This window comes from Palaemon carinicauda, chromosome 7 (assembly GCF_036898095.1).
Source record: "Palaemon carinicauda isolate YSFRI2023 chromosome 7, ASM3689809v2, whole genome shotgun sequence".
Classification (NCBI taxonomy): domain Eukaryota; kingdom Metazoa; phylum Arthropoda; class Malacostraca; order Decapoda; family Palaemonidae; genus Palaemon; species Palaemon carinicauda.
The window spans coordinates 61,176,450-61,201,734 of NC_090731.1; the positions used below are offsets into that span (position 1 = coordinate 61,176,450).

The window sequence follows — 25,285 nt, forward strand, 5'->3', positions numbered from 1 at the left end:
AAATAGTCTTTAAAACATTTAAGCTTTGAAAGAAAAAAGAACAAAACGTCAGAATCGATATACTCTTTCTGCAAAGTGAAACCGTGATACTCTCTCTCTCTATCGTAACGATAGAGCGCAAACTGCGTAGCATAAATAAACTAAACGTTAGTTCATCTTTGAAACAGTACGAAGACTATTCAAAGAAAAAGAAACTATCATAAAATATTTACTAAAAATATTTCATTTAATAAGTTTTAAATTATTAGCTCTGTAAAAGTTATTTACGATTGAAAAGGGCTCAACGTTGTTTAACTTCGGTTTCCAAGTTAGGACCGCCTACTCTCAGGAAAGGTCGCATATAAACAAATCATTAAAATTTATTTTGATGTTTATTATAAATGGAAAGCTAATCGAAGAGGCCTAATAAAGGCGGTTGAGATATAAAATATATAGAGGAAAATCAATAATTAATTTATAACGTGATAAGATAATTGCTAAAAGCCTAAAACACACTTCGGTCTAAGGGAAGGGTCGGCCATTTAAAAGTCAAAGAAAACGGATTTTGAGCGAAGCGAAAAATCTATTTTTGGGTGAGATAGCCATGGCGTCCTGATGGAAGGTTCCTTTTTGGTAGCTTCCTTGGGTAATCACTACTAGGATTTTCCCAGAGAATTAAACCACAGGTTATCACAGAATTCTAACTTCTGGAGCGAGTATCCTAAGGGTTTCCCCTTAAGACATCGTGTATCAACAGGGGACACGCATGTATAGACGTGCCACATAGCTATCTGCACCCCATACAGTTAACGCTTCAATATGGCGGACAGGGAGTGGCTGGGAGCTGAGCCGCAGCCAATCTAGATGTGGCGATATCGGTATTCGCGATGTAAACAGACGGACGCCATTGCTTTTGATGACGTCACGTCCATCCTCATTCTGAAAGTCTGGAGCTCGCTCATCACCATGATACAGCGGCGCAGGGCGGGACCTGATAACAGACAGGGTGGGTCCATCAGGACGCCATGGCTATCTCACCCAAAAATAGATTTTTCGCTTCGCTCAAAATCCGTTTTTTGGGCTCAAGCCATGGCGTCCTGATGGAAGAGTACCAGAGAATTAGTGTATCGTGGTAGGCTTTTTCCCCTTTATAAGTGAGTGCTAAAACATTGAGCCGAAAGCATAGTGGTCTATACTAGAGCTATCGTGAGGCAGTTGCCTTCCTGCCCCCCTGGCATGGAAGTCCCCACGGGCTATGCTGAGATCAAAGTGGTCATGGGAAGGCTATTCATATAGGCTGAAGGAACAATGAGATCCATAAGATAAGTCAGAGCGATTTGGTATTCGCGTCGAAACAAACTTGAAGTGGTGGTTGTACACTTCGTGCATGGAGTTGACTCATCTTCATAATGGAGTAAGTATTCGCTAAGGAAACTTACTTGCTCTATATAAATAAATGCCCGGAGTAACTCCTGGCATTTTCCTTAACCAAGAATAAAGGGTAATAAAACTATGACAATTAGTATATTTCATAGTAAGAAAGGAGCAAGGGAGACGCACAAGTAATAAAATAGACATTTTATTATATAATTGCAGGTAAATCAATACATGTCATGCAATAAATAGTAAAAAACATTTACATTGATAAAAATGTACATAGTCATAAAGGCGTGCTCTTGAGTCTGAAAGGGAAGAATCAAGTATTAGTAGGCACTCGTTCTACGGAACGTTAGTCTTTATGTAACACACGTCATGCACGTGGCATGTAGCACTCATGTGGTAATCTACTATGACATTTCACCTGAGGTAAGAACAGTTAAAGAAAACACAAGGTGGTTTCTGCTTCACTACGTATCACTTGAGGGTCAACATAGGCACCCGACGAGTTAGAGTCTCTAATAACTCACTGTTCTAAGCAGAGTTCAGAGCAGGTTTCATAACACTACCTGCGGCTACCACAAAATGTTTCACTTCGTGCACTTGTTTCGCATAATGTTTAAAGAAAACACGCGAGGATTTCCAGCCTGTATAGTTCTTGAGGCTTTCGAAATCCATACTCTGAAAGAAATTCAGAGACGAAGCGACTTTCCTAGGATCATGACCAGCGGGTGTACTGTCTGGATCCGTTCTGCGAATGAAGTAGGTGATTTTTGCTCTCAATTGTTTCAGTGACAGGTCGCTGCCCGATGTTTCTCCTTTGAAGAGTTGGCCTCCACCAAAGATTGAAGTTCTATGAAGATAGACCTTAAGGCTCTCTACTGGACATAGAGAGGCATCTTCTTTCAAGGGGCATATCCTCCACGGGCCCCACCGTTTGGTAGGTAATTCGTTCTTTGCGAGAAACGTCGGATCAGGGAAGAGGGAGAGGTCTCCTGAATCGTTGAAAACGATATGTCCCTCTTCTCTAGATAGTGCCACTATTTCGCTGACTCGGGCTCCCGAAGCTAGAGCGAAGAGAAATATAACTTTCTGAGTCAGGTCCTTAAGAGGGCATGAATCATTGTCCAAGTTGGAGGCGAAGTGGAGAACTTTGTCTAGAGACCAAGTGATTGGTCTCGGAGGGGGTGCCGGTCGTAAACGGGCACAGGCCTTCGGTAGTTTGTTGAAGATGTCGCTAGACAGATCTATTTGGGAGCCGTATGACAAAGGTCTAGTCAAGGCCGATTTGCAAGTAGAAATCGTGTTGGCTGCCAAGCCTTGTCCATGAAGGTGAATGAAGAAGGACATGCAAAAATCTATGGTGATTTTCGAGGGGTTCTTTGCCTTGACGAAGGAGACCCATTTCCTCCAAGACGATTCGTATTGCCTTCTCGTGGATTCGGTCTTGTATTCCTCGAGGAAGTCTAGACTCTTCTTCGAAATCCCAAACCTTTTCTTAGCGGCTAGGGTGAGAAAATCATGAGATGAAGGTCCTTGATTTTCGATGATGAAGCGAAGACAGTCGACTTCTGTATTTGCTGGGAGAGAACTGGGTCCAGGAGGGGGATCAGCGTTGGCTGCATCTCCAGGATCAAGGGGTACCAGTTGCTGCGGGGCCACTTGGGAGCCACTAGAGCTGCTGTCCCTTTGAAGGTTCTCAATTTGGAGAGGACCTTCAGCAGAAGATTGGTGGGAGGGAACAGGAAAATCTTGGCCCATCTGTTCCAATCCAAGGTCATGGCGTCCACCGCTTCCGCTTTGGGGTCCCCGTACGGCATATCGAGGAAGTTGATGGTTGTCGCTCGTCGCGAAGAGGTCGATCTGGAGTTCTGGGACTCGGTGAGAAATGAAGGCGAATGATCTTGCGTCTAGAGACCATTCCGACTCTATCGGGTTTGTCCGAGATAGAGCGTACGCTGTCACATTGCGGAATCCTTGTAGGTGAACTGCAGACAGGTGTCATTTCTTCCTTTCTGCCAGACGGAAGATTGTCAGGAGCACCTGATTTATCTTGGGCGATCTTGAGCCCTGGCGATTGAGACAACGCACTACCACAGAGCTGTCCAGGGTCAGGCGAATGTGTATCGACGGGGGCAGGGAGAGTTTCTTCAGCGTCAGAAGAACCGCCATGGCCTCCAAGATGTTGATGCGAAACGTCTTGAATAGGGGAGACCAAGTGCCTTGAGCCTGTTTTTGGTGGGAGTGACCTTTCCCAACCTCCAACGAAGCGTCCGTATGGATGTTAAGAGATGGAGGTGGGTGTTGGAGAGGAAGGGACCTTTTTAGGGCCCTCGCTTCTGACCACGGCTTGAGAAGAAGTCGAAGTCTGCTTGGGAGCCGTCTCTTGAGGTCTCTCCGAGCGATGGATGCGGAACGTCTCCAGACTCCCGCTGCATCCTTTAGCTGTGCACGAAGCACTGGGTTTGTGATCGAGGCGAACTGTAGAGAGCCTAGAACTTGTTTCTGCTGGCGTCTTAAGATCCGTTTGGATTTTAACAGTCGCTTGACAGACCCTGCTATTTCCTTCCTTTTCTTTGCTGGAATGGAAAGGCGGCGTGACTGAAGATTCCAGTGGATGCCTAACCATTGGAACTTCTGAGCTGGAGATAGGCGAGACTTTTTCGCGTTTATCTGGAATCCCAGGTGTTCGAGAAACTGGGTAACTTTTCTGCAGGATTCTATACAATCCTCGGGCGAGGGCGCCCCCACTAGCCAGTCGTCGAGGTAGGCCATCACCTGGACGTTTCGGATGCGGAGCTGTTGTACTACTGCGTCCGCTAGCTTTGTGAATATCCGAGGGGCCACGTTGAGTCCGAAGGGCATGGCCCGGAAGGCATAGCTTTTCCGTTGGAGTCGGAATCCTAGGTAGGAGGAAGCGTGATGGTTCATTGGTATGTGCCAGTATGTGTCCGCCAGGTCTATCGAGACCATGAAAGACCCTCGAGGCAGGAGGGTTCTGATCTGTTGAAGAGTCAGCATCTTGAACTCTTTGTTCGATATGAATACGTTGAGGGGGATAAGTCCAGAATGACTCTGAGTCTGTCTGAGTCTTTCTTGGGGACACAAAACAGTCACCCTTGGAACCTTGTGGACTTCACCCTTCTTATCACCTTCTTGTTCAAGAGGTCTAGCACATATTCTTCCAGGAGGGGGGTTGAACGTTGGAAGAATTGCTGGAAGGTTGGGGGTGGTTGCGCCCACCTCCAGCCCAGACCTTTCTTGATGATGCTGTGTGCCCAGGAGTCGAAGGTCCAACGATCCTGGAAGTGGCGGAGTCTTCCTCCCACCGGAAGCACTTCATTGCTTCTGGGGTCCCGAGGACTTGCTGCCTCGGCCGCTAGCTCCCTGTCCTCCTCTGCCTCTGGAGGGCCGGCGAGAGGAATCTCTGCCGGAACCCCTGCCTGAGCTTCAACCTTTGGGACGAAAGGTAGTGGAGTGCTGCTCGAAGGCGGGGTTGAAGGCCGGTGATGAGGACAAAACCGGCTGTGGGACCAACTGAAAGGTCTGTGGCGGCTGAGCGGCCACTTGGGGAGTAGCGGGTGCCGGAAACTGACGTCTGTGCTGACGTTGCTGGGGTCTATGCTTCGACTGCTTCCTCTTAGGCTGAGGACCGTCATCCTGAGAGGGCTTTCTCTTCCTAGACATGCCCCATTTGTTGAGAAGGTTCCTGTTCTCAGATGCGGTCTTGTCTGTGATCTCTTTCACTAGATCAGACGGGAAGAGGTACTTGCCCCAGATGTTGGAGGAAATCAGTTTCCGGGGTTCGTGTCTGACAGTGGCACTGGAGGACACGAGTTCTCTGCTGGCTCTACGAGCTCGCAAGAAGTGGTACAGATCCTTGACTAAGGTTGCCATATGAGATTTGGCGAGGACCATGTAATGGTCAGGGACTCCGGTGTCGCCAGCCATTACGTCCATCTGGACCTGGAGAGTGAGAGATGCTGCCAGCCTCTCCTTCGTTTCCTGTTCCCTACGAAGGAGGTGATCGTTTAGCTTGGGGAGGTCCTCATTAAACTGACGTCCAGCAACGTCAGGATCTAGTTTGCCCACCACGAAGGTGTGTTGCACATCCTTCCAGTGTTTAGTGTCGGGCGGGGTGACTGCGGAGAAAGGCCTGCATTCCTCCAATGCAGGGCAGGATTTCCCTTCTTCTACAGCTTTAAAGCAGGCAGCGAAGGCCTTTTCCGTGAAGGGTATCATCACTTCATCGGGCGCAACGTAGGTGGGGTACTTCTTGCTCAGAGCCGGAAGTCCAGAGCAGGTAAAGCCTCTGCTCTTAAGCGCTTTGGCAAGCATAGCCTGGGCCTTCGAGAGATCGAACACTATTTTCTCCTTCGGTTCGGTCTCTTCCTTTGAAGATGGTTCTGAACGTAGACGGACGTAACAGTCCGGGTACGCCTCAAAGCGGGGGAAGAACTCCACTTCTTCCAGGGATATGGAACCGATCTTATCGCTGACGAAGATCTTGTCATCAGCGATGACCATATGCTCGGCGAATCGCCACGGATTGTCGCTCGAGCATGCGGGGAGGTCCTTGATGGAGATTTTTCGAGATTCCTTGGAACCTCCCAACGACCGAATGATCTGGTGAGTTTCTTGGAGCTTCTGCTCCATCACGGATTCAATGAGCCGAATCATATCCTGTGCCGTAGGTAGAGGAGTCGTGGTGGAGGACGTAGACGGGAGAGACACTTTCGTCGGTGTAGGGGTAGGAGGGGGGATGGAGGGAGGGGCATCCTCCTTATCGGACTCGGTATACACTACCCGGTCCTCTTCTTCATCATCCTCCCCTTCACCCTGGGCCATAAGGGTTTTCTCGGTGTCCTCCGAGATCTCTGACATGCGTTCATCATGTTCTGAATCCAGGTGATAATCATTCATGGACTGAGCCATGACAACATCAGGTTCCACTGTAATCTGGACTACGGGGATCTGTTCGACTGGGACCACTGAGTCTGGCAGAAGTCGTGGTCACACATGACGTACTCCTCCTGTAAAGGAAAGAGACGATGAGTATTGTAGAGTCATAATATGGCTCATATATAAAGTTAATTATTAACAAGTTAATATTAACTTAAATTAATTGTGATGCACAGAAGGGTGGGTGAAAGGAGACAGACGCATGCCTCGTGTAACCCGCCCGGCTGGTTGCCGTAGCATCGGACAGTCCCAGGTGGCCGTAGGCCTCCATGGAAGGTGTCTTGATAATGGGAATTCCATCTAGAATAACCATATTATAGACTAGGCTTGAAATCTTATCAAGAAAGTCTGGGGATCATGAGATCCTAGTAAGGTTCCGGCAACCAGACGTGCCAATTACACGTAGCGTGCTGGAAAGATGAAACACGCAAGAAGACAGAGTGAAAACTGAACAAAATGTACGATTCCGTACCAGTTTGTCTGCGTTAACAAGCCGTCTAGGTGCGGTTTTTAGGAGCTATCGCTAGTAAAGATAGCTGAGAGAAGGGGTGCAAGGCATCTTGCCGCCTCCGGACGGGTCCGGCATACCCCCGGCACGCCGGAGGCCGCTCGAGCAGAGTTTCTGGCATTCAAGAATGATCATTCTATGGTCAAAGAAGCCAGGGTGGCGGCAGCCGGTAGCGGCGGCCGCCGGCAAGGAGCGGCGGTTCCGGCAGCCGGAGGCAGTCGGAGGGTGACAGGGGTAAGGATAAAGGAGCATAGCCGGGGCCGGGGGCCGGCTGCTAGTGCCGGCACTCCGGGAGGGGTCGGCAGTGTGCCGAGGCTATGAGGGAATGGAGAGGCCACGGCGGTAAGCCGGCGGCCGGCAGCGATCCCCCGGCACTCGGGGGAAGGCGGCAAGGATAAGGAAGTCACCCGTAGCGGCGGTAATGCCGGGGTAGAGGCGGCAAGGGACAAGCACCAAAGATGGAGGTGGGATGGCAAGGCTGTACTAGCCTAGTCAAGACACCTCTGGAAAAGGTACCACCATGATAGAGGTGAATCTATCATCCTAAGCAGGGGCCGCAATGGCCGGGGGCTAAGGCAGTCCAAGAGAGGACAGGGTGTACCCAAAGAAGGGGTGGAGACTCTTCATGTCGACCAAATGATAACTGACTCCATAGCACTATGGAGGGTCTATGTATCAGAGCGGACAACACTGGGAGCACCACGGGGTCCAGCACTCCAGCCTAGGGTGGAGTGTAGGACAGTGGACATATGAAGCCTAACCTACTGGTAGGTTAGGCTAGGCAAGAGATAGGTTGGGGGGGGGAAAGGGTCTTCTTATAAGAAAGGATGGGTTATGCACCAGAGCGGCCACCTAGGAAGGGAGATGCTCACCCTAACCTATAGTAGGTGGACCAACTGAAAAACGGAGCACGCGCATATTCAGCAAGGTACATAAACCAGCCCTCCCAACCTAACCTGGATTAGGGTTGTTAGACCCTAATCAAGGAAGGGAGAAGACGTATCGCAAGGAAAAGGTCAAGGACCGATTCAGCTTAAAGGAGGTGATCCTACCTTTAAGGTCCGCAACACTAAGGGAGGGGTCATTCCCTTAGGTGGGGAGGCGATACAGTACTCTGAGGAGTCTTGTCCTATCACATGTAATAGGGTACAAGATTACCAGAGGGAAGCCCTAGGGCTAGGGATGAAGAGAGCATATAGGGGTCCTATCATAAGGTTAGGTTAGCAAGGCACTCAAGATAACCTACCCCCTATATGGTCCCTGAAGGCGAAAAACACTTGCATCACTGTCAATGGTATTGTAAAATAATGCCAAAATCTTCATAACTAACACTAGGATCACTGAAATATCATGCATTAACACTGGTATAGGCTCACTGGCCTAGGGGCTAATCAAAGCCTACTGGTATGGGGTCAGCGAAGACCCTAACTAATGCGTCAAAAACACGATATAAAGTTCCTAGCTATGAAGACTAAATAACTAATAGCGCTGATTAGTGATTTATATACCGGTAAGGCTGTTGCGGCTAACTAAATAAGGCATGCAAGCAACAGCAGCGTCATAAAATGGCGCTGACCGGTCTGGCAAAGCTCTGCCACAAATATGCAAATATCTCGAAAAGTAAGATTTACTTTAAGGTCAGAGCTTATTTAAACAATACTTAAACCTTTGTACTCAACTTTCCAGAAGAAGGTGAAGCTGAAGGTTGAGACATGGCGAGGATGCAAGCAGATAAAGTCGCACAAAGGGAAAAAACACGTCCAATCGAGCGAGCTACTAGCAAAGGAATGAGGATGGACGTGACGTCATCAAAAGCAATGGCGTCCGTCTGTTTACATCGCGAGTACCGATATCGCCACATCTAGATTGGCTGCGGCTCAGCTCCCAGCCACTCCCTGTCCGCCATATTGAAGCGTTAACTGTATGGGGTGCAGATAGCTATGTGGCACGTCTATACATGCGTGTCCCCTGTTGATACACGATGTCTTAAGGGGAAACCCTTAGGATACTCGCTCCAGAAGTTAGAATTCTGTGATAACCTGTGGTTTAATTCTCTGGGAAAATCCTAGTAGTGATTACCCAAGGAAGCTACCAAAAAGGAACCTTCCATCAGGACGCCATGGCTTGAGCCCAAAAAGTCCATACTCTCTCTCTTGTCATCAAAAATTAAATCTATCCAAAAACGAGTTCAAGATTTAAGATGAAGATAAAACACCTGCACTGCGAAAGCTCAAACCAAAATGAAGTACTTCACCAAATATGTTGAGAAAACTCCAGGTTCTACAGCGAGTATTGATACGTCTTGTCGTCAACGTCGACAGAGAAGAATTGAAGGGTTTGTTTACATGCAAGAGTGGTATCTGGCCGATAGTGGCGCTGGTGGGCACACCCGCAACCTTCATAGCGATCGCTCGCGAGTTTTTGAGTGTGTTTTCTGTCGAGCCGCAGAGTTGCAGCTATTATATATTCACTGGCTAAGTTAAATATTTAAAAATTTCTTTATTGCAATAACACAAATGCAGATTATAATAATAGAAAATACCAAACCTTTACCTCAGTGTAGTCTGAAACAAAAAATGAAGTGACCCCATCATATCTTGTAAAGTGCTTCGGAAAGAGGCTCAACCAAGTGTTATCACCAAAAAAATGAATGCGTTTGCCGGCATCAACCCACCGCTGAATGAGATTGTCATCGACCAGTTCACCTGCTCCAAAATTGGTGATTACATCCATGAAGCCTGGAATGCTTCCAGTCACAAGTGACTGGGAAAATAGAAACCTCATTAAACAAAAATAAAGAATAGTCAATTATATCCCTTATCAATACTATTGCTGCATTGCAAAAATTCATGTCTATACATAGGATTCTGGTTGATAATCTATACTGTATTCACTTCTGAAATATAATTCACCATATGTTTTAAAACAAATTTTCTTTTTAGGTAAAGTTTTCAAGAGCATTTTATTGTACCACCTTCGAACTATTCTCTACTGTATAATTCCTTATATAAATCCTCAGAGTTTAAATGAAAACAACATGGCAACTAATAAACTCTACAGACTTTGAAATGAACATAAACACCCGTCATGTTCTGCTTAACCAGGTATCCAAACGCAAAGCAAAGACCCTAAACACAAGATAAAATATTTACCTTGATTCTAGGGAGAGTAACTGTAGGTGTGGCAGTATGGAGAACAAATCCATATGCCTTCCCATTTTTAAGTAAGTCATACATATGGGGCATGAGTGGCTGAGGTGTCAGTACCAGGTGATCTGTCCTCAAAGCATCTATTATAACCAGCACAACTTTTTCAATAGCTTTCTCTCCCTTTTCAGGTTCCCTGGAAGAGTTGAAATATTTGATAATCTAAACATTAAATGGCACCAACTTTAAATATTGTATAGGATATTTACCATAAACAGTGCAGTGATATCATTCACAAAAAGGTGGACAACACTATTTTGAGTACCTCAACTATTTCTCATAAATAGAAAACAATGAGCTCTTCTTACAAAGCAGGGTTTTGTGAAGAATTGTCAATTTAAAATACAAGTATAACATACTCTGTATAAGTTACATTGAGGTGGATATTTACAATTCAATTACAAAAGAAAGTACACTTAACTGTTACACATTTTGAAATTTATTAAGACAAAATACCTCCTCGATTTCAATGAAATACTTTTTCTAAAACTAAACCATTCTTTAGATGAAGATTAATACCCAAGTTTTATAGCATATCATTATCGTCCTTTTAGTAATCTATACCTTCTACAAGGAAATATTTCTGAAACAATTACAGTTGATCAGTTTCATGTGTGAGAGTTAGGAACGATGGAGGTATCAAATTTGGGAAATAAAGTCGAACCATTGGTTGGTAGTGCTAAAGCTATCAACACCACATTTACTTAATGGAGTAACATTACCGAATCTTGAATAAGAGCAAAAATAATCTCTTTTAGCTAACTTACGAAAATATAAGCAGCTTATAAATCAAGAAATTGACAGTTTTTTTAAAAAACAAAGGAAAATGTCTTCTTTTGACTATTTTCCAAACTTTTCCTGAACACTATTTTTTGCAAAATGCTCTATTTCAAAATATAGCTTGTCTATGCAAATCACAAAGTTCTCTTGGGGATTCAATTACAATCTATAAAGTCTGGAATGCATTTACAATACAGAAGAACATCCAATACAATCATGGAATACAAATTTCCTGCTGCATTAATTTCAAATTTTTTCCATTGAAAACAACAAATTCAAAAACACTGACCTGCCTTGCTCCTGAGTAGAAAAAGGATGAGGATCTTCTGGGGGGACTGGATGTGGTCGGACACTGACAATGCCAGTGAGGTATGCTAACAATGCTGCAATAATAGCAATTTGTTCTACCAAAAGGTGGGACAATCCTGTCAACCTCATTCTTTATTTGTTCTGGTTCTGTAATAAATAAACACGATAACCCACTGTATACAGTATTCAATAAAGTATATTAATGTGATTCAATACATGTAAACTTACACCTTGAAAAGTAGCAACATTTGTATTTCATGAAAAGCTTCATTATCAGATCAAATAACAAAAAATAACTAGCCTGTTTTCATGCTCATAGATGTATGCCTATCCCTTTACTAACATCATGATACCTAGTCAAAAGAATTTATCTGAGAGGTAAACTACCAATTACAAAGATTAAAGAAGTGGTTTATTTGCACATTGATATTTCCTAGTGTAAAACCTCCTGTTTTCTCTATTAAAATATTCCCAAGAGGATACTATTATGTGTGACAAATCTCTATTTACAACACTGACTTAAGGTAATATCACAGTAATTAAAAACTAAAGGATAATAATTTATGCAAACATGTTATTTTCCTTAGTAAAATAAATTTTTGAATATACTTACCTGGTGATCATGTAGCTGCAACTCTGTTGCCCGACAGAAAAAACCTACGGTCGGGATACGCCAGCGATCGCTATACAGGTGGGGGTGTACAACAACAGCGCCATCTGTCGAGTAGGTACTCAGGTACTTCTTATCAACAAGAACCAATTTTCTCCTCGGTCCACTGGGTCTCTATGGGGAGGAAGGGAGGGTCCTTTAATTCATGATCACCGGGTAAGTATATTCAAAAATTTATTTTACTAAGGAAAATAACATTTTTCAATATTAATCTTACCCGGTGATCATGTAGCTGATTCACACCCAGGGGGGTGGATGGAGACCAGCATACATGTTAACAATAGAAGCTAAGTATCCCGTATTTCATTTTAGCAGTTATTCAAAATAACAAACATAAAATAAATAAGTACCTGGTAAGGAAGTCGACTTGAACAATTACTCTGCCTTTTTAAGTACGTCTTCCTTACGGAGCCTAGCGATCCTCTTAGGATGCTGAGCGACTCCTAGGTGCTGAAGTATGAAGGGCTGCAACCCATACTAAAGGACCTCATCACAACCTCTAATCTCGGCGCTTCTCAAGAAAGAATTTGACCACCCGCCAAATCAACCAGGATGCGAAAGGCTTCTTAGCCTTCCGTACAACCCAAAAACAACAATAAAAAGCATTTCAAGAGAAAGATTAAAAAAGGTTATGGGATTATGGGAATGTAGTGGGTGAGCCCTAACCTACTACTGCACTCGCTGCTACGAATGGTCCCAGGGTGTAGCAGTTCTCGTAAAGAGACTGGACATCTTTAAGGTAAAATGATGCGAACACTGACTTGCTTCTCCAATAGGTTGCATCCATTACACTCTGCAGAGATCTGTTCTGTTTGAAGGCCACTGAAGTAGCGACAGCTCTAACTTCATGTGTCCTTACCTTCAGCAAAGCGTGGTCTTCCTCATTCAGATGAGAATGGGCTTCTCTAATCAAAAGTCTGATGTAATAAGAGACTGCGTTCTTCGACATCGATAAAGCAGGTTTCTTAATAGAACACCATAAAGCTTCTGATTGTCCTCGTAAAGGCTTTGTACGTCTTAAATAGTACTTAAGAGCTCTTACTGGGCAAAGTACTCTCTCTTGTTCGTTTCCAACCAAGCTGGACAGACTTGGAATCTCGAACGATTTGGGCCAAGGACGAGAAGGGAGCTCGTTTTTAGCCAAAAAACCAAGCTGTAAGGAACATGTAGCCGTTTCAGATGTAAATCCTATGTTCCTGCTGAAGGCGTGTATCTCACTGACTCTTTTAGCTGTTGCTAAGCAAACGAGGAAAAGAGTCTTCAAAGTGAGATCTTTAAAAGAGGCTGATTGAAGCGGTTCGAACCTTGCTGACATCAGGAACCTTAAAACCACGTCTAAGTTCCAACCAGGTGTGGCTAACCGACGCTCCTTTGAGGTCTCAAAAGACTTAAGGAGGTCCTGTAGATCTTTGTTGGTGGAAAGATCTAAGCCTCTGTGGCGGAAGACTGCTGCCAACATGCTTCTGTAACCTTTGATCGTAGGAGCTGATAGGGATCTTACATTCCTTAGGTGTAAAAGGAAGTCAGCTATCTGCGTTACAGAGGTACTGGTTGAGGATACTGAATTTGCCTTGCACCAGCTTCGGAAGACTTCCCATTTTGACTGGTAGACCTTGAGAGTGGATGTCCTCCTTGCTCTGGCAATCGCTCTGGCTGCCTCCTTCGAAAAGCCTCTAGCTCTTGAGAGTCTTTCGATAGTCTGAAGGCAGTCAGACGAAGAGCGTGGAGGCTTGGGTGTAACTTCTTTACGTGCGGCTGACGTAGAAGGTCCACTCTTAGAGGAAGAGTCCTGGGAACGTCTACTAGCCATTGCAGTACCTCGGTGAACCATTCTCTCGCGGGCCAGAGGGGAGCAACCAACGTCAACCTTGTCCCTTCGTGAGAGGCGAACTTCTGCAGTACCTTGTTGACAATCTTGAACGGGGGGAACGCATAAAGGTCTAGATGGGACCAATCCAGAAGAAAGGCATCTACGTGAACTGCTGCTGGGTCCGGAATCGGTGAGCAATAAATTGGGAGCCTCTTGGTCATCGAGGTAGCGAACAGATCTATGGTAGGCTGACCCCACAGGGCCCATAGTCTGTTGCAAACATTCTTGTGAAGGGTCCATTCTGTAGGGATGATCTGACCCTTCCGGCTGAGGCGGTCCGCCATGACGTTCATGTCGCCTTGAATGAACCTCGTTACAAGCGATATCTTTCGATCTCTTGACCAGGTGAGGAGGTCCCTTGCGATCTCGAACAACTTCCTCGAATGAGTCCCTCCTTGCTTGGAGATGTACGCCAAGGCTGTAGTGTTGTCGGAGTTCACCTCCACTACCTTGCCTAGAAGGAGGGACTTGAAGCTTCTCAAGGCCTGATGAACTGCCAGTAGCTCCTTGCAGTTGATGTGAAGTGCTCTTTGATCCGGATTCCACGTGCCCGAGCATTCCCGACCGTCCAGTGTCGCACCCCAGCCCGTGTCTGATGCGTCCGAGAAGAGAAGGTGGTCGGGGGTCTGAACAGCCAGTGGTAGACCTTCCTTGAGAAGAATGCTGTTCTTCCACCAAGTCAGTGCAGACTTCATCTCCTCGGATATAGGAACTGAGACCGCTTCTAGCGTCATGTCCTTTCTCCAGTGAGCAGCTAGGTGATACTGAAGGGGTCGGAGGTGGAGTCTCCCTAACGCGATGAACTGGTCCAGCGATGAAAGCGTCCCTATTAGACTCATCCACTGTCTGACTGAACATCGGTTCCTTTTCAGCATGCTCTGGATGCATTCTTGGGCTTGACTGATTCTGGGGGCCGACGGAAAAGCCCGAAAAGCTCGACTCTGAATCTCCATACCTAGATAGACTATAGTTTGGGATGGGACGAGTTGGGACTTTTCTATATTGACCAGGAGACCCAATTCCTTGGTCAGATCCATAGTCCATTTGAGATTCTCCAGACAGCGACGACTTGACGGAGCTCTTAAAAGCCAGTCGTCCAAATAGAGGGAGGCTCTGATGTCTGCCAAATGTAGGAATTTGGCAATATTCCTCATCAGTTTGGTAAACACTAGAGGTGCCGTGCTTAGGCCAAAGCACAGGGCTTGGAACTGGTAAACGACCTTCCCAAAGACGAACCTTAGGAAAGGTTGGGAGTCTGGATGGACGGGGACGTGAAAGTACGCGTCCTTTAGGTCTAACGAGACCATCCAGTCTTCCTTCCTGACCGATGCTAGCACCGACTTCGTCGTCTCCATGGTGAACGTCTGCTTGGTGACAAAGACATTGAGAGCACTGACGTCCAGCACCGGTCTCCACCCTCCTGTCTTCTTCGCTACTAAGAAGAGACGGTTGTAGAAGCCCGGGGATTGATGGTCCCGGACTATGACTACCGCTCCCTTTTGTAGCAAGAGAGACACCTCTTGCTGTAAAGCTAGCCTCTTGTCCTCCTCTCTGTACCTGGGAGAGAGGTCGATGGGAGTAGTTGCTAGAGGGGGCTTGCGCAAGAACGGAATCCTGTACCCCTCTCTGAGCAACTTCACAGACTGTGCGTCTGCACCCCTGTTCTCCCAGGCCTACCAGTAGTTCTTGAGCCTGGCTCCCACTGCTGTCCGGAGAGGTTGGCAGTCAGACTCTGCCTTTTGAGGACTTGGAACCCTTCTTCTTTTTGCCACGTTGACTATCGGCACGGGTACCTCCTCTGCTGGAGGTTCTGCCACGAAAGGGCGGAATGAACCTAGACGCTGGTGTGTCCATCCTAGGTCTAGGCACGGAAGGTAAAGCTGTGACTTTACGTGCGGATGACGCCACCAGGTCATGGGTATCCTTCTGGATCAACGAGGCGGCAATCCCCTTGATCAGCTCTTCAGGAAAGAGACACTTGGAAAGCGGAGCAAACATCAACTCTGACTTCTGACATGGTGTGATCCCCGCCAACAAGAAGGAGCAAAGGTGATCTCGCTTCTTAAGAACTCCCGACACGAAAGAAGCCGCAAGCTCGCCAGACCCATCCCGAATGGCTTTGTCCATGCATGACATGATGAGCATGGCAGAGTCCTTGTCCGAAGGGGAGGTCTTTCTGCTTAACGCTCCCAAACACCAGTCCAGGAAGTTGAAGATCTCAAACGCACGAAAAACTCCCTTCAAAAGATGGTCCATGTCCGAAAAGGTCCAGCAAATCTTGGAGCGTCTCATAGCCAGTCTGCGGGGAGAGTCTACCAGGCTTGAGAAGTCGCCCTGGGCAGAGGCAGGAACTCCCAAGCCGAGATCTTCTCCCGTGGCATACCAGACGCTAGATTTGGAAGCAAGCTTGGTGGGGGGAAAGATGAAGGACGTCTTCCCAAGTTGCTTCTTGGCCTGCAACCACTCTCCCAGTACCCTTAAAGCTCTCTTGGAAGAGCGCGCGAGTACTAGCTTCGTAAAGGCAGGAGCTGCTGACTGCATGCCTAAAGCGAACTCAGAGGGAGGTGAGCGTGGGGCTGCAGACACAAACTGGTCCGGATACAACTCCCTAAACAGAGCAAGGACTTTCCTAAAGTCTAAGAAGGGAGGCGTAGTCTTGGGTTCGTCTATGTCGGAGTGTTGATCGTCCAAATGAGCAGCTTCGTCGTCATCAGATATTCCTTCATCCGAAAGCTGAGGAGGAAGCGGCAAAGGAGTAGAAGAAGGCTGAACGGCTGAATCCGGCAGCACGGGTGCATGCGTAGCTGCACTGGATCCAACATCATGCCGCTGCTGGTCAGTTTGAGAGCTGGCAACAACAAAAGTGGAGTGGAGGTGCGTGGTGGGGACTGCCGTGGGTTGCGGAGACTGCCGCATTGCGTCAAAACACGGCAGCTTGACAGCACCTTCCCACTGCTGATGCGGTAGCTCACGCATGTCAACGGAGGGTGCCGCATGTCGGCTAACGTCAACATGCGTCTGGCAGGGTCGACTGCGCATCGGTGGTGGAGCTCTCACAGCCGGAGTGTGGGAGCAGGCAGCCGCAGTGTCTGCTGAGCGCACAACCGTGGCAGGTTGTAGGTTAACGGGTGCAGCGTCAACCTTCTCAGCACGATACTCCTGCATGAAGGAAGCTAGCTGAGTCTGCATAGACTGCAGCATAGACCACTTAGGGTCTACAGTGGTTGGTGCGGCAACAGACGGAGTGATTGCCTGCTGCGGAACCACTCTACCTCTCTTGGGAGGTGTGCTGTCTTCGGAAGACTGCGGCGAGTCCGAACTGACCCAGTGGCTACACCTGGGCCGTTGGACTCGCTCGGAAGGGACCTTGCGCTTGAGAGGTCGTGAGACCTTAGTCCAGCGTTTCTGGCGAGAAACTTCTTCCACGGACGAGGAATGAATGGGCTCACTCGTCTGTTTGTGGGTGGGACGATCTCTGCAAGATACGTCCGCAACCACTGAGGGTACATCTGAACGCTGATCAAGGCCTGTCGAACCCTTTGGTCCTTCGACATTGCTTCTCCCCTGGGCTTGGGAGCTTGCAAGAGGTCCCGGACTGGGAGGACGACTGGCACGAACAGATGCACCCTCATGCGTAACACTGACACTGACACTTTTCACCGCAATTGCACTCACTACACTTCCCACTGCACTTTTCTCCTTCAACTCTTTGACGTCGGCCAAGAGTTGATTGCGGTCATTCGCTAATGACTCGACTCGGTCACCAAGAGCCTGAATGGCACGCATCATGTCCGCCATCGAGGGTTGATGAGAGCTAGTAGAAGGGTCGGGTGTCACCACTACAGGGGAAGGAATAGGTTGTGGGGCATGGGGAGAGGAAAAATCAAAAGAGCGAGACGAACTCCTCCTGATCCTATCCTTCTCTAGCCTACGTGCATTCTTAAGGAATTCATTAAAATCGAATTCCGAAAGCCCAGCGCATTCCTCACATCGATCTTCCAATTGACAGGATTTACCCCTACAATTGGAACAAACGGTGTGAGGATCTATAGAGGCCTTCGGAAGACGCCTAGAACAGTCCCTAGCGCTACACTGCCTGTACTTGGGGACTTGAGTAGGGTCAGACATCTTGAATTAGTCAAAGGGGAGAATCCAAAATCTATCCAAGTCATCAGCAAATAATCCAAAATCTAATCAATAAAGCTTGATAAGGTAATGATAATAACTCCTGAACAGCGAAAGCTAATATCTAGAGAGAATACATCACCAAAAAGCGTGAAATCAACTCCAGAAAGAACAGCGTATCAAGTAGGTCTTGCCGGTGGCACGACAGAGGAAAAATTTATTCTTATTGACAAGAAGTACCTGAGTACCTACTCGACAGATGGCGCTGTTGTTGTACACCCCCACCTGTATAGCGATCGCTGGCGTATCCCGACCGTAGGTTTTTTCTGTCGGGCAACAGAGTTGCAGCTACATGATCACCGGGTAAGATTAATATTGAAAAATGTTATTTTCATTAGTAAAATAAATTTTTGAATATACTTACCCGATAATCATGTAGCTGTCAACTCTGTTGCCGACAGAAATCTACGGTCGGGATACGCCAGCGATCGCTATACAGGTGGGGGTGTACACAACAGCGCCATCTGTGGTCAGGTACTCCAGTACTTCTTGTCAACACCACCTCAATTTTTTCCTCGGTCCACTGGTTCTCTATGGGGAGGAAGGGTGGGTTAATTAAATCATGATTATCGGGTAAGTATATTCAAAAATTTATTTTACTAATGAAAATAACATTTTTCAATATTAATCTTACCCGATAATCATGTAGCTGATTCACACCCAGGGTGGTGGGTGGAGACCAGCATACATGTTAACAAAGAAGCTAAGTATCCCGTATTTTATTTTATTAGTTATTCAAAAATAACATAAAATAAATAAGTACCTGGTAAGGAAGACGACTTGAACCATTACTCTGCCTTTATTAAGTACGTCTTCCTTACTGAGCGTAGCGGTCCTCTTAGGATGCTGAACGACTCTTAGGTGCTGAAGTATAAAGAGCTGCAACCCATACTAAAGGACCTCATCACAACCTTAAACCTCGGCGCTTCTCAAGAAAGAATTGACCACCCGCCAAATCAACAAGGATGTGGAAGGCTTCTTAGCCGACCGTACAACCCATAAAAAGTATTCAAGAGAAAGGTTAAAAAGGTTATGGGATTATGGGAATGTAGTGGCTGAGCCCCCGCCTACTACTGCATTCGTTGCTACGAATGGTCCCAGGGTGTAGCAGTTCTCGTAAAGAGACTGGACATCTTTGAGATAGAATGATGCGAACACTGACTTGCTTCTCCAATAGGTTGCATCCATAACACTCTGCAGAGAACGGTTCTGTTTGAAGGCCACTGAAGTAGCCACAGCTCTCACTTCATGTGTCCTTACCTTCAGCAAAGCAAGGTCTTCTTCCTTCAGATGAGAATGTGCTTCCCTAATCAGGAGCCTGAATTAGTAAGAAACTGAGTTCTTAGACCTTGGAAGAGAAGGCTTCTTGATAGCACACCATAAGGCTTCTGATTGTCCTCGTAAAGGTTATGACCTTTTTAGATAGTACCTAAGAGCTCTAACTGGGCAAAGTACTCTCTTCAGTTCGTTCCCCACCAAGTTGGACAGGTTGGGATCTCGAACGACTTAGGCCAAGGACGTGAAGGAAGCTCGTTTTAGCAAAAAACCGAGCTGCAAGGAACATGTAGCCGTTTCAGATGTGAAAACTATGTTCCTGCTGAAGGCGTGGATCTCACTTACTCTTTTAGCTGTTGTCAAGCACACGAGGAAAAGAGTTTTTAATGTGAGGTCCTTAAAAGAGGCTGATTGGAGAGGTTCAAATCTTGATGACATAAGGAACCTTAGGACCACGTCTAGATTCCAGCCTGGAGTGGACAACCGACGTTCCTTTGAGGTCTCAAAAGACCTAAGGAGGTCCTGTAGATCTTTGTTGGTGGAAAGATCCAAGCCTCTGTGGCGGAAAACCGCTGCCAACATACTTCTGTAACCCTTGATCGTAGGAGCTGAAAGGGATCTTACGTTCCTTAGATGTAACAGGAAGTCAGCAATCTGGGTTACAGTGGTACTGGTTGAGGAAACTGCATTGGCCTTGTACCAGCTTCGGAAGACTTCCCCTTTAGACTGATAGACTCTGAGAGTGGATGTCCTCCTTGCTCTGGCAATCGCTCTGGCTGCCTCCTTCGAAAAGCCCCTAGCTCTTGAGAGTCTTTCGAAAGTCTGAAGGCAGTCAGACGAAGAGCGTGGAGGTTTGGGTGTACCTTCTTTACGTGAGGTAGACGTAGAAGGTCCACTCCTAGAGGAAGAGTCCTGGGAATGTCGACCAGCCATTGCAGTACCTCTATGAACCATTCTCTCGCGGGCCAGAGCGGAGCCAACCAACGTCAGCCGTGTCCCTTTGCGAGAGGCGAACTTCTGAAGTACCCTGTTGACAATCTTGAACGGCGGGAATGCATACAGGTCGAGATGGGACCAATCCAGCAGAAAAGCATCCACGTGAACTGCTGCTGGGTCTGGAATCGGAGAACAATACAACGGGAGCCTCTAGGTTATCGAGGTAGCGAACAGATCTATGGTTGGCTGACCCCACAGGGCCCAAAGTCTGCTGCAAACATTCTTGTGAAGGGTCCACTCTGTGGGGATGACCTGACCCTTCCGGCTGAGGCGATCTGCCATGACATCCATATCGCCCTGAATGAACCTCGTTACCAGCGTGAGCTTTCGATCTTTTGACCAGATGAGGAGGTCCCTTGCGATCTAGAACAACTTCCACGAATGCGTCCCTCCCTGCTTGGAGATGTAAGCCAAGGCTGTGGTGTTGTCAGAGTCCACCTCCACCACCTTGTTAAGCTGGAGGGACTTGAAGTTTATCAAGGCCAGATGAACCGCCAACAGCTCCTTGCAATTGATGTGAAGTGTCCTTTGCTCCTGATTCCATGTTCCCGAGCATTCCTGTCCGTCCAAAGTCGCACCCCAGCCCGTGTCTGATGCGTCAGAGAAGAGACGGCGGTCGGGTTTCTGAACAGCCAAAGGTAGACTTCCTTGAGAAGAAAGCTGTTCTTTCACCACGTGAGAGTAGACCTCCTCTCTTCGGAAACAGGAACTGAGATCGTCTCTAGCGTCATGTCCTTTATCCAGTGAGCAGCTAGATGATACTGAAGGGGGCGGAGGTGGCATCTCCCTAACTCGATGAACAGGGCCAGCGATGAAAGTGTCCCTGTTAGACTCATCCACTACCTGACTGAGCATCGGTTCCTTCTCAGCATGCTCTGGATGCATTCTAGGGCTTGGTAGATCCTTGGGGCCGACGGAAAAGCCCGAAAAGCTCGACTCTGAAGATCCATACCCAGGTAGACAATGGTCTGGGATGGGACGAGCTGGGACTCCTCAAAATTGACCAGGAGGCCCAGTTCCTTGGTCAGATCCATAGTCCATCTGAGAATCTCCAGACAGCGACGACTTGTGGGAGCTCTTAAAAGCCAGTCGTCTGACGGAGCCGGACACAAGATCATGGTACTGCTGCACAGTCTGTGAACTGTCAACCATGGGCAAGCGAGGAAGTACAGCGACAACCCGAAACTGTCTAGACTGTCTGGTCGTACAGACAACTCCTTATCGGGTTGCTGAGGTTGCCGCACGCGTCACAACAAGTCACTTCTGCTGGTTGTTGAACGTCTTCCCAGTGACACACTGACTCCGTAAACAAAAAAATCCTCTAACAAGGACTAAGCTTGGACTGCATGTCTTGCAACAAAGCTCAAGGTCTATGGGAGCAGGTGTGGTAACAGAAGGGGTTAGCGACTGAAGTGGAACCATTACCCTCCCTGGAAGCATGTTATGCTTAAATAAAAGTCCATAGGAGGCTAAGCAGCTAAAGGCTCCTCTCCAAATGACAGAGTCCTCAAGGGAATATCAGAAGGAGGGAGAATAGCACTTTCTCATCTACAGGAACCATATCCGAGAAAAGCTAAATTCTCTCAGTGAGGGTTTCACTGGTGCAAAAGCAGCAGACCAGAAGGCAACGTTATGAAACTGCTTGACAGTCTTATGAGTTGGCAACAACCAATGATGTGTGACTGAGGAGCATGCGGTAAGGTATGCAGAGCATGCTGTATGCAGAGCATGCTGTATGTAGAGCATGCTGTAAGGTAAGCAGAGCATGTTGCATGGCGTGCGGCTTATGCTGCATGGGATGAGGCTCATGCTGCATGGGATGAGGCTCATGCTGCATGGTATGAGGCTCATGCTGCATGGGATGAGGCTCATGCTGCAAGGGATGAGGCTCATGCCGCCTGCGTTGAGGAGGATGCCGCATAGTATGAGGCTCCTGCCTCATGGGTTGAGGCGGTTGCCGCATAGCATGAGGCTCCTGCCTCATGGTTTGAGGAGGATGCCGCATAGCATGAGGCTCCTCATAGCATGAGGCTCCTGCCTCATGGGTTGAGGAGGATGCCGCATAGCATGAGGCTCCTGCCTCATGGGTTGAGGAGGATGCCGCATAGCATGAGGCTCCTGCCTCATGGGTAGAGGAGGTTGCCGCATAGCATGAGGCTCCTGCCTCATGGGTTGAGGAGGATGCCGCATAGCATGAGGTCCCTGCCTCATGGGTTGAGGAGGATGCCGCATAGCATGAGGCTCCTCATAGCATGAGGCTCCTGCCTCATGGGTTGAGGAGGATGCCGCATAGCATGAGGCTCCTGCCTCATGGTTTGAGGAGGATGCCGCATAGCATGAGGCTCCTGCCTCATGGGTAGAGGAGGTTGCCGCATAGCATGAGGCTCCTGCCTCATGGGTTGAGGAGGATGCCGCATAGCATGAGGCTCCTCATAGTATGAGGCTCCTGCCTCATGGGTAGAGGAGGTTGCCGCATAGCATGAGGCTGCTGCCTCATGGGTGGAGGAGGTTGCCGCAACGCATGAGGCTCCTTCCTCATGGGTGGAGGAGGTTGCCGCAACGCATGATGCTCCTGCCTCAAGGGTTGAGGAGGTTGCCGCATAGCAAGAGGCTCCTGCCTCAAGGTAAGAGGAGGTTGCTGCATAGCGCTGGTACCTGGCAACTCCCAATGCGGCAGCTCACGCATGGAGGCAGGAGGAGCCTCAACATCATACGTCTGGCAGGGTGGACTGCGCAGAGGTGGAGGAGCGCTCGCAGGAGGAGGTGTGCTAACCTTCTCTGCCTGAAACTCCTGCATCAAAACCGCAAGCTGAGACTGCATTGTCTGCAGCATAGACCACTAGGGTCTATGAAAGACAACAACAAACGGAGCTACTGTCCGTTGAGACTGGGGGTCTAAAACAGCTGGTGCGGCAACAGACGGAGTTACTGCCTGTTGCGGTACCACCTTGCCTCTCTGGGAGGTGTGCAGTTGTCGTACTGCAGCAAGTCCGAACTGACCCAGTGCTAATGGCTACACCTAGGAGTTGGACTTGCGCGGAAGGGACCGACTTGCACTTAAAAGCTGCAAGATTTGGTCCATGGTTTCTGCGAGAAACCTCTTCCGCAGACGAGGAATAAATGGGCTCTCTCGTCTTTGTGTGGGTGGGGTGATCACGTCGGCTACGTGAGTTGGTTACACCCGAAACCACGGAGGGAAACGTCTGTTCGTCGATCAAGGCCTGATGAACCCATAAGTCCTTCGACGTTACTTCTCCCCAGGGCTTGGGAGCTTGTAAGAGGTCCCAGACTAGGCGAACAACTGGCACGAACAGACGAACCCTTGAACGCAACACTGTAACACTTTGCGCTTATCACTTTATCACTTTTGATTTTCTGTTTGCACTTATTTCACTGAACTCGAAACTTTAAGTGGTTGTACCTGAAACACGCAATTCTATCCTTCATTAAAAGTTAGTAATTGCGAAAACAGTATTACAATGTAACAGAAAAACATAATGAAAGATAAATAATTCAGTGGCTGGAAAAGAGACTAAACACTGGATCAAATAAACTACGTTTAAAATCTCTCACCGCATAAAGCCTGGGAACAAGAATAAAACTCTAGAAACGTTTACCTTCTTCCCCTAAAGAGACTAGGGAGAAGAGCAAAAACGATAACAACGTTACCCGCTTGAACGAAACGTTTACCCTCCTCTCTCTCCCTCCGTCTCTATCTCTCTCTCTCTCTTTGACTTAGAACCTGAGAGATGAGCCCAATTATATATATCGTTAAAACATATTATTGTTAAAGGAAAAAAACTGAAAGATTTCCCAAATAAAAAGTTCCTTTATTAGAATTAAAACCATTTAAGCTAAGAAAGAATGAACAAAACGCTAGAATCGGTTTACTCTTACTGCAACGTGAAACCGTGAATACTCTCTCTCTATCGTAACGATAGAGCGCAAGTTGAACGTTCTGAACGTCAACAACTGCAGAGACAAAACAAAACGTTAGTTCAACTTTGAAAACAGTACGAGACTATCAAAGAAATTCTTTCAAAAACATTAAAATAGCATAAAATGTTAACAGGTAAAAACGAAATGACGGGCTCAATGTTAATTAACTTCGGTTCCAAGAAAAGACCGCCTACTATAAGGAAAGGTCGCATATAAACAAACATAAAAATTAATTTTAATAAGTTTATAATAAAAGGAAGTTCATCGAAGAGGCCTAAAAAAAGGCGGAGAGATATAAAATAAATCTATAACTTTGTTAAGCAAAATTAAGAAAGAGAGTCTATACTCTCTTCGACACCAACACTTCCGTCTAAGGGAAGGGTCGGCCATTTAAAAGTGAAAGAGAGTTCATACTCTCTTCGTCACCAAAATTAAATCAAATTAATTCCAAAAAACTTGCTAAGCTAATGATAAAGCTTCCTGAATAGCGAAGGCTAAACTCTAGAGCAAATACATCACCAAATCGTGAACAATAACTCCAGAATCAACAGCGTATCCATGTAGGTCTAGCCGGAGGCACGACAGAGGAAAAATTGAGGTGGTGTTGACAAGAAGTACTGGAGTACCTGACCACAGATGGCGCTGTTGTGTACACCCCCACCTGTATAGCGATCGCTGGCGTATCCCGACCGTAGATTTCTGTCGGCAACAGAGTTGACAGCTACATGATTATCGGGTAAGATTAATATTGAAAAACATCTTTTACACTTCATATGTCTTGAGTTTTACTGAATTATTGTACTGTACAGTAGTTTTGGCTTATGCATAACTTTAAATATGGCAAATTGGGATTTGAGCATCAAATTCAAATCTGTATCAGTCTGCGAGCAAAAATTTCACTCCGTATAGGAATTTTTTGTGTTCAAGTACTAACAAAACTAGCAGGTGATGTGCAAAAAGCAGTCTCAAGGAGCCTATATACCACCCATGCAGTGCTTGTTCCATAAAGGATGAATTTTATGTTACTTCCTCGATGAAGATGGATTGGGATCTAATAGTATGTCTTTGAGACACAGTGTGATCATAAAATAATTTCATTTGACAGCCTGCCTGACAGTTTGCTTCGCTTAAGCTCACATACCCCCCTCGCTCAGATCTTAACTTATCCACTCCCTGAATAACTTTTTGTAGAGATGTGCCCGTGTGTTTTTTATTGAATTGTGATCACT

The 25,285-nt window shown here is 47.0% G+C and overlaps 1 protein-coding gene across 1 annotated transcript in view; it reads right to left on the minus strand.

Annotated features, from left to right (window-relative positions):
• PIG-G (phosphatidylinositol glycan anchor biosynthesis class G) overlaps positions 1 to 25,285 on the minus strand; it is a 73,077-nt gene that overhangs the window by 45,826 nt on the left and 1,966 nt on the right. Inside the window, exons 3-5 of the mRNA XM_068376695.1 lie at positions 11,102 to 11,268; positions 9,979 to 10,168; positions 9,380 to 9,589 (exon numbers count right to left, since the gene is read on the minus strand). Of these exons, the coding sequence (XP_068232796.1) occupies positions 9,380 to 9,589; positions 9,979 to 10,168; positions 11,102 to 11,250 (549 nt within the window). The 5' untranslated portion in view covers positions 11,251 to 11,268. The remainder of the gene's footprint in view (positions 1 to 9,379; positions 9,590 to 9,978; positions 10,169 to 11,101; positions 11,269 to 25,285) is intronic.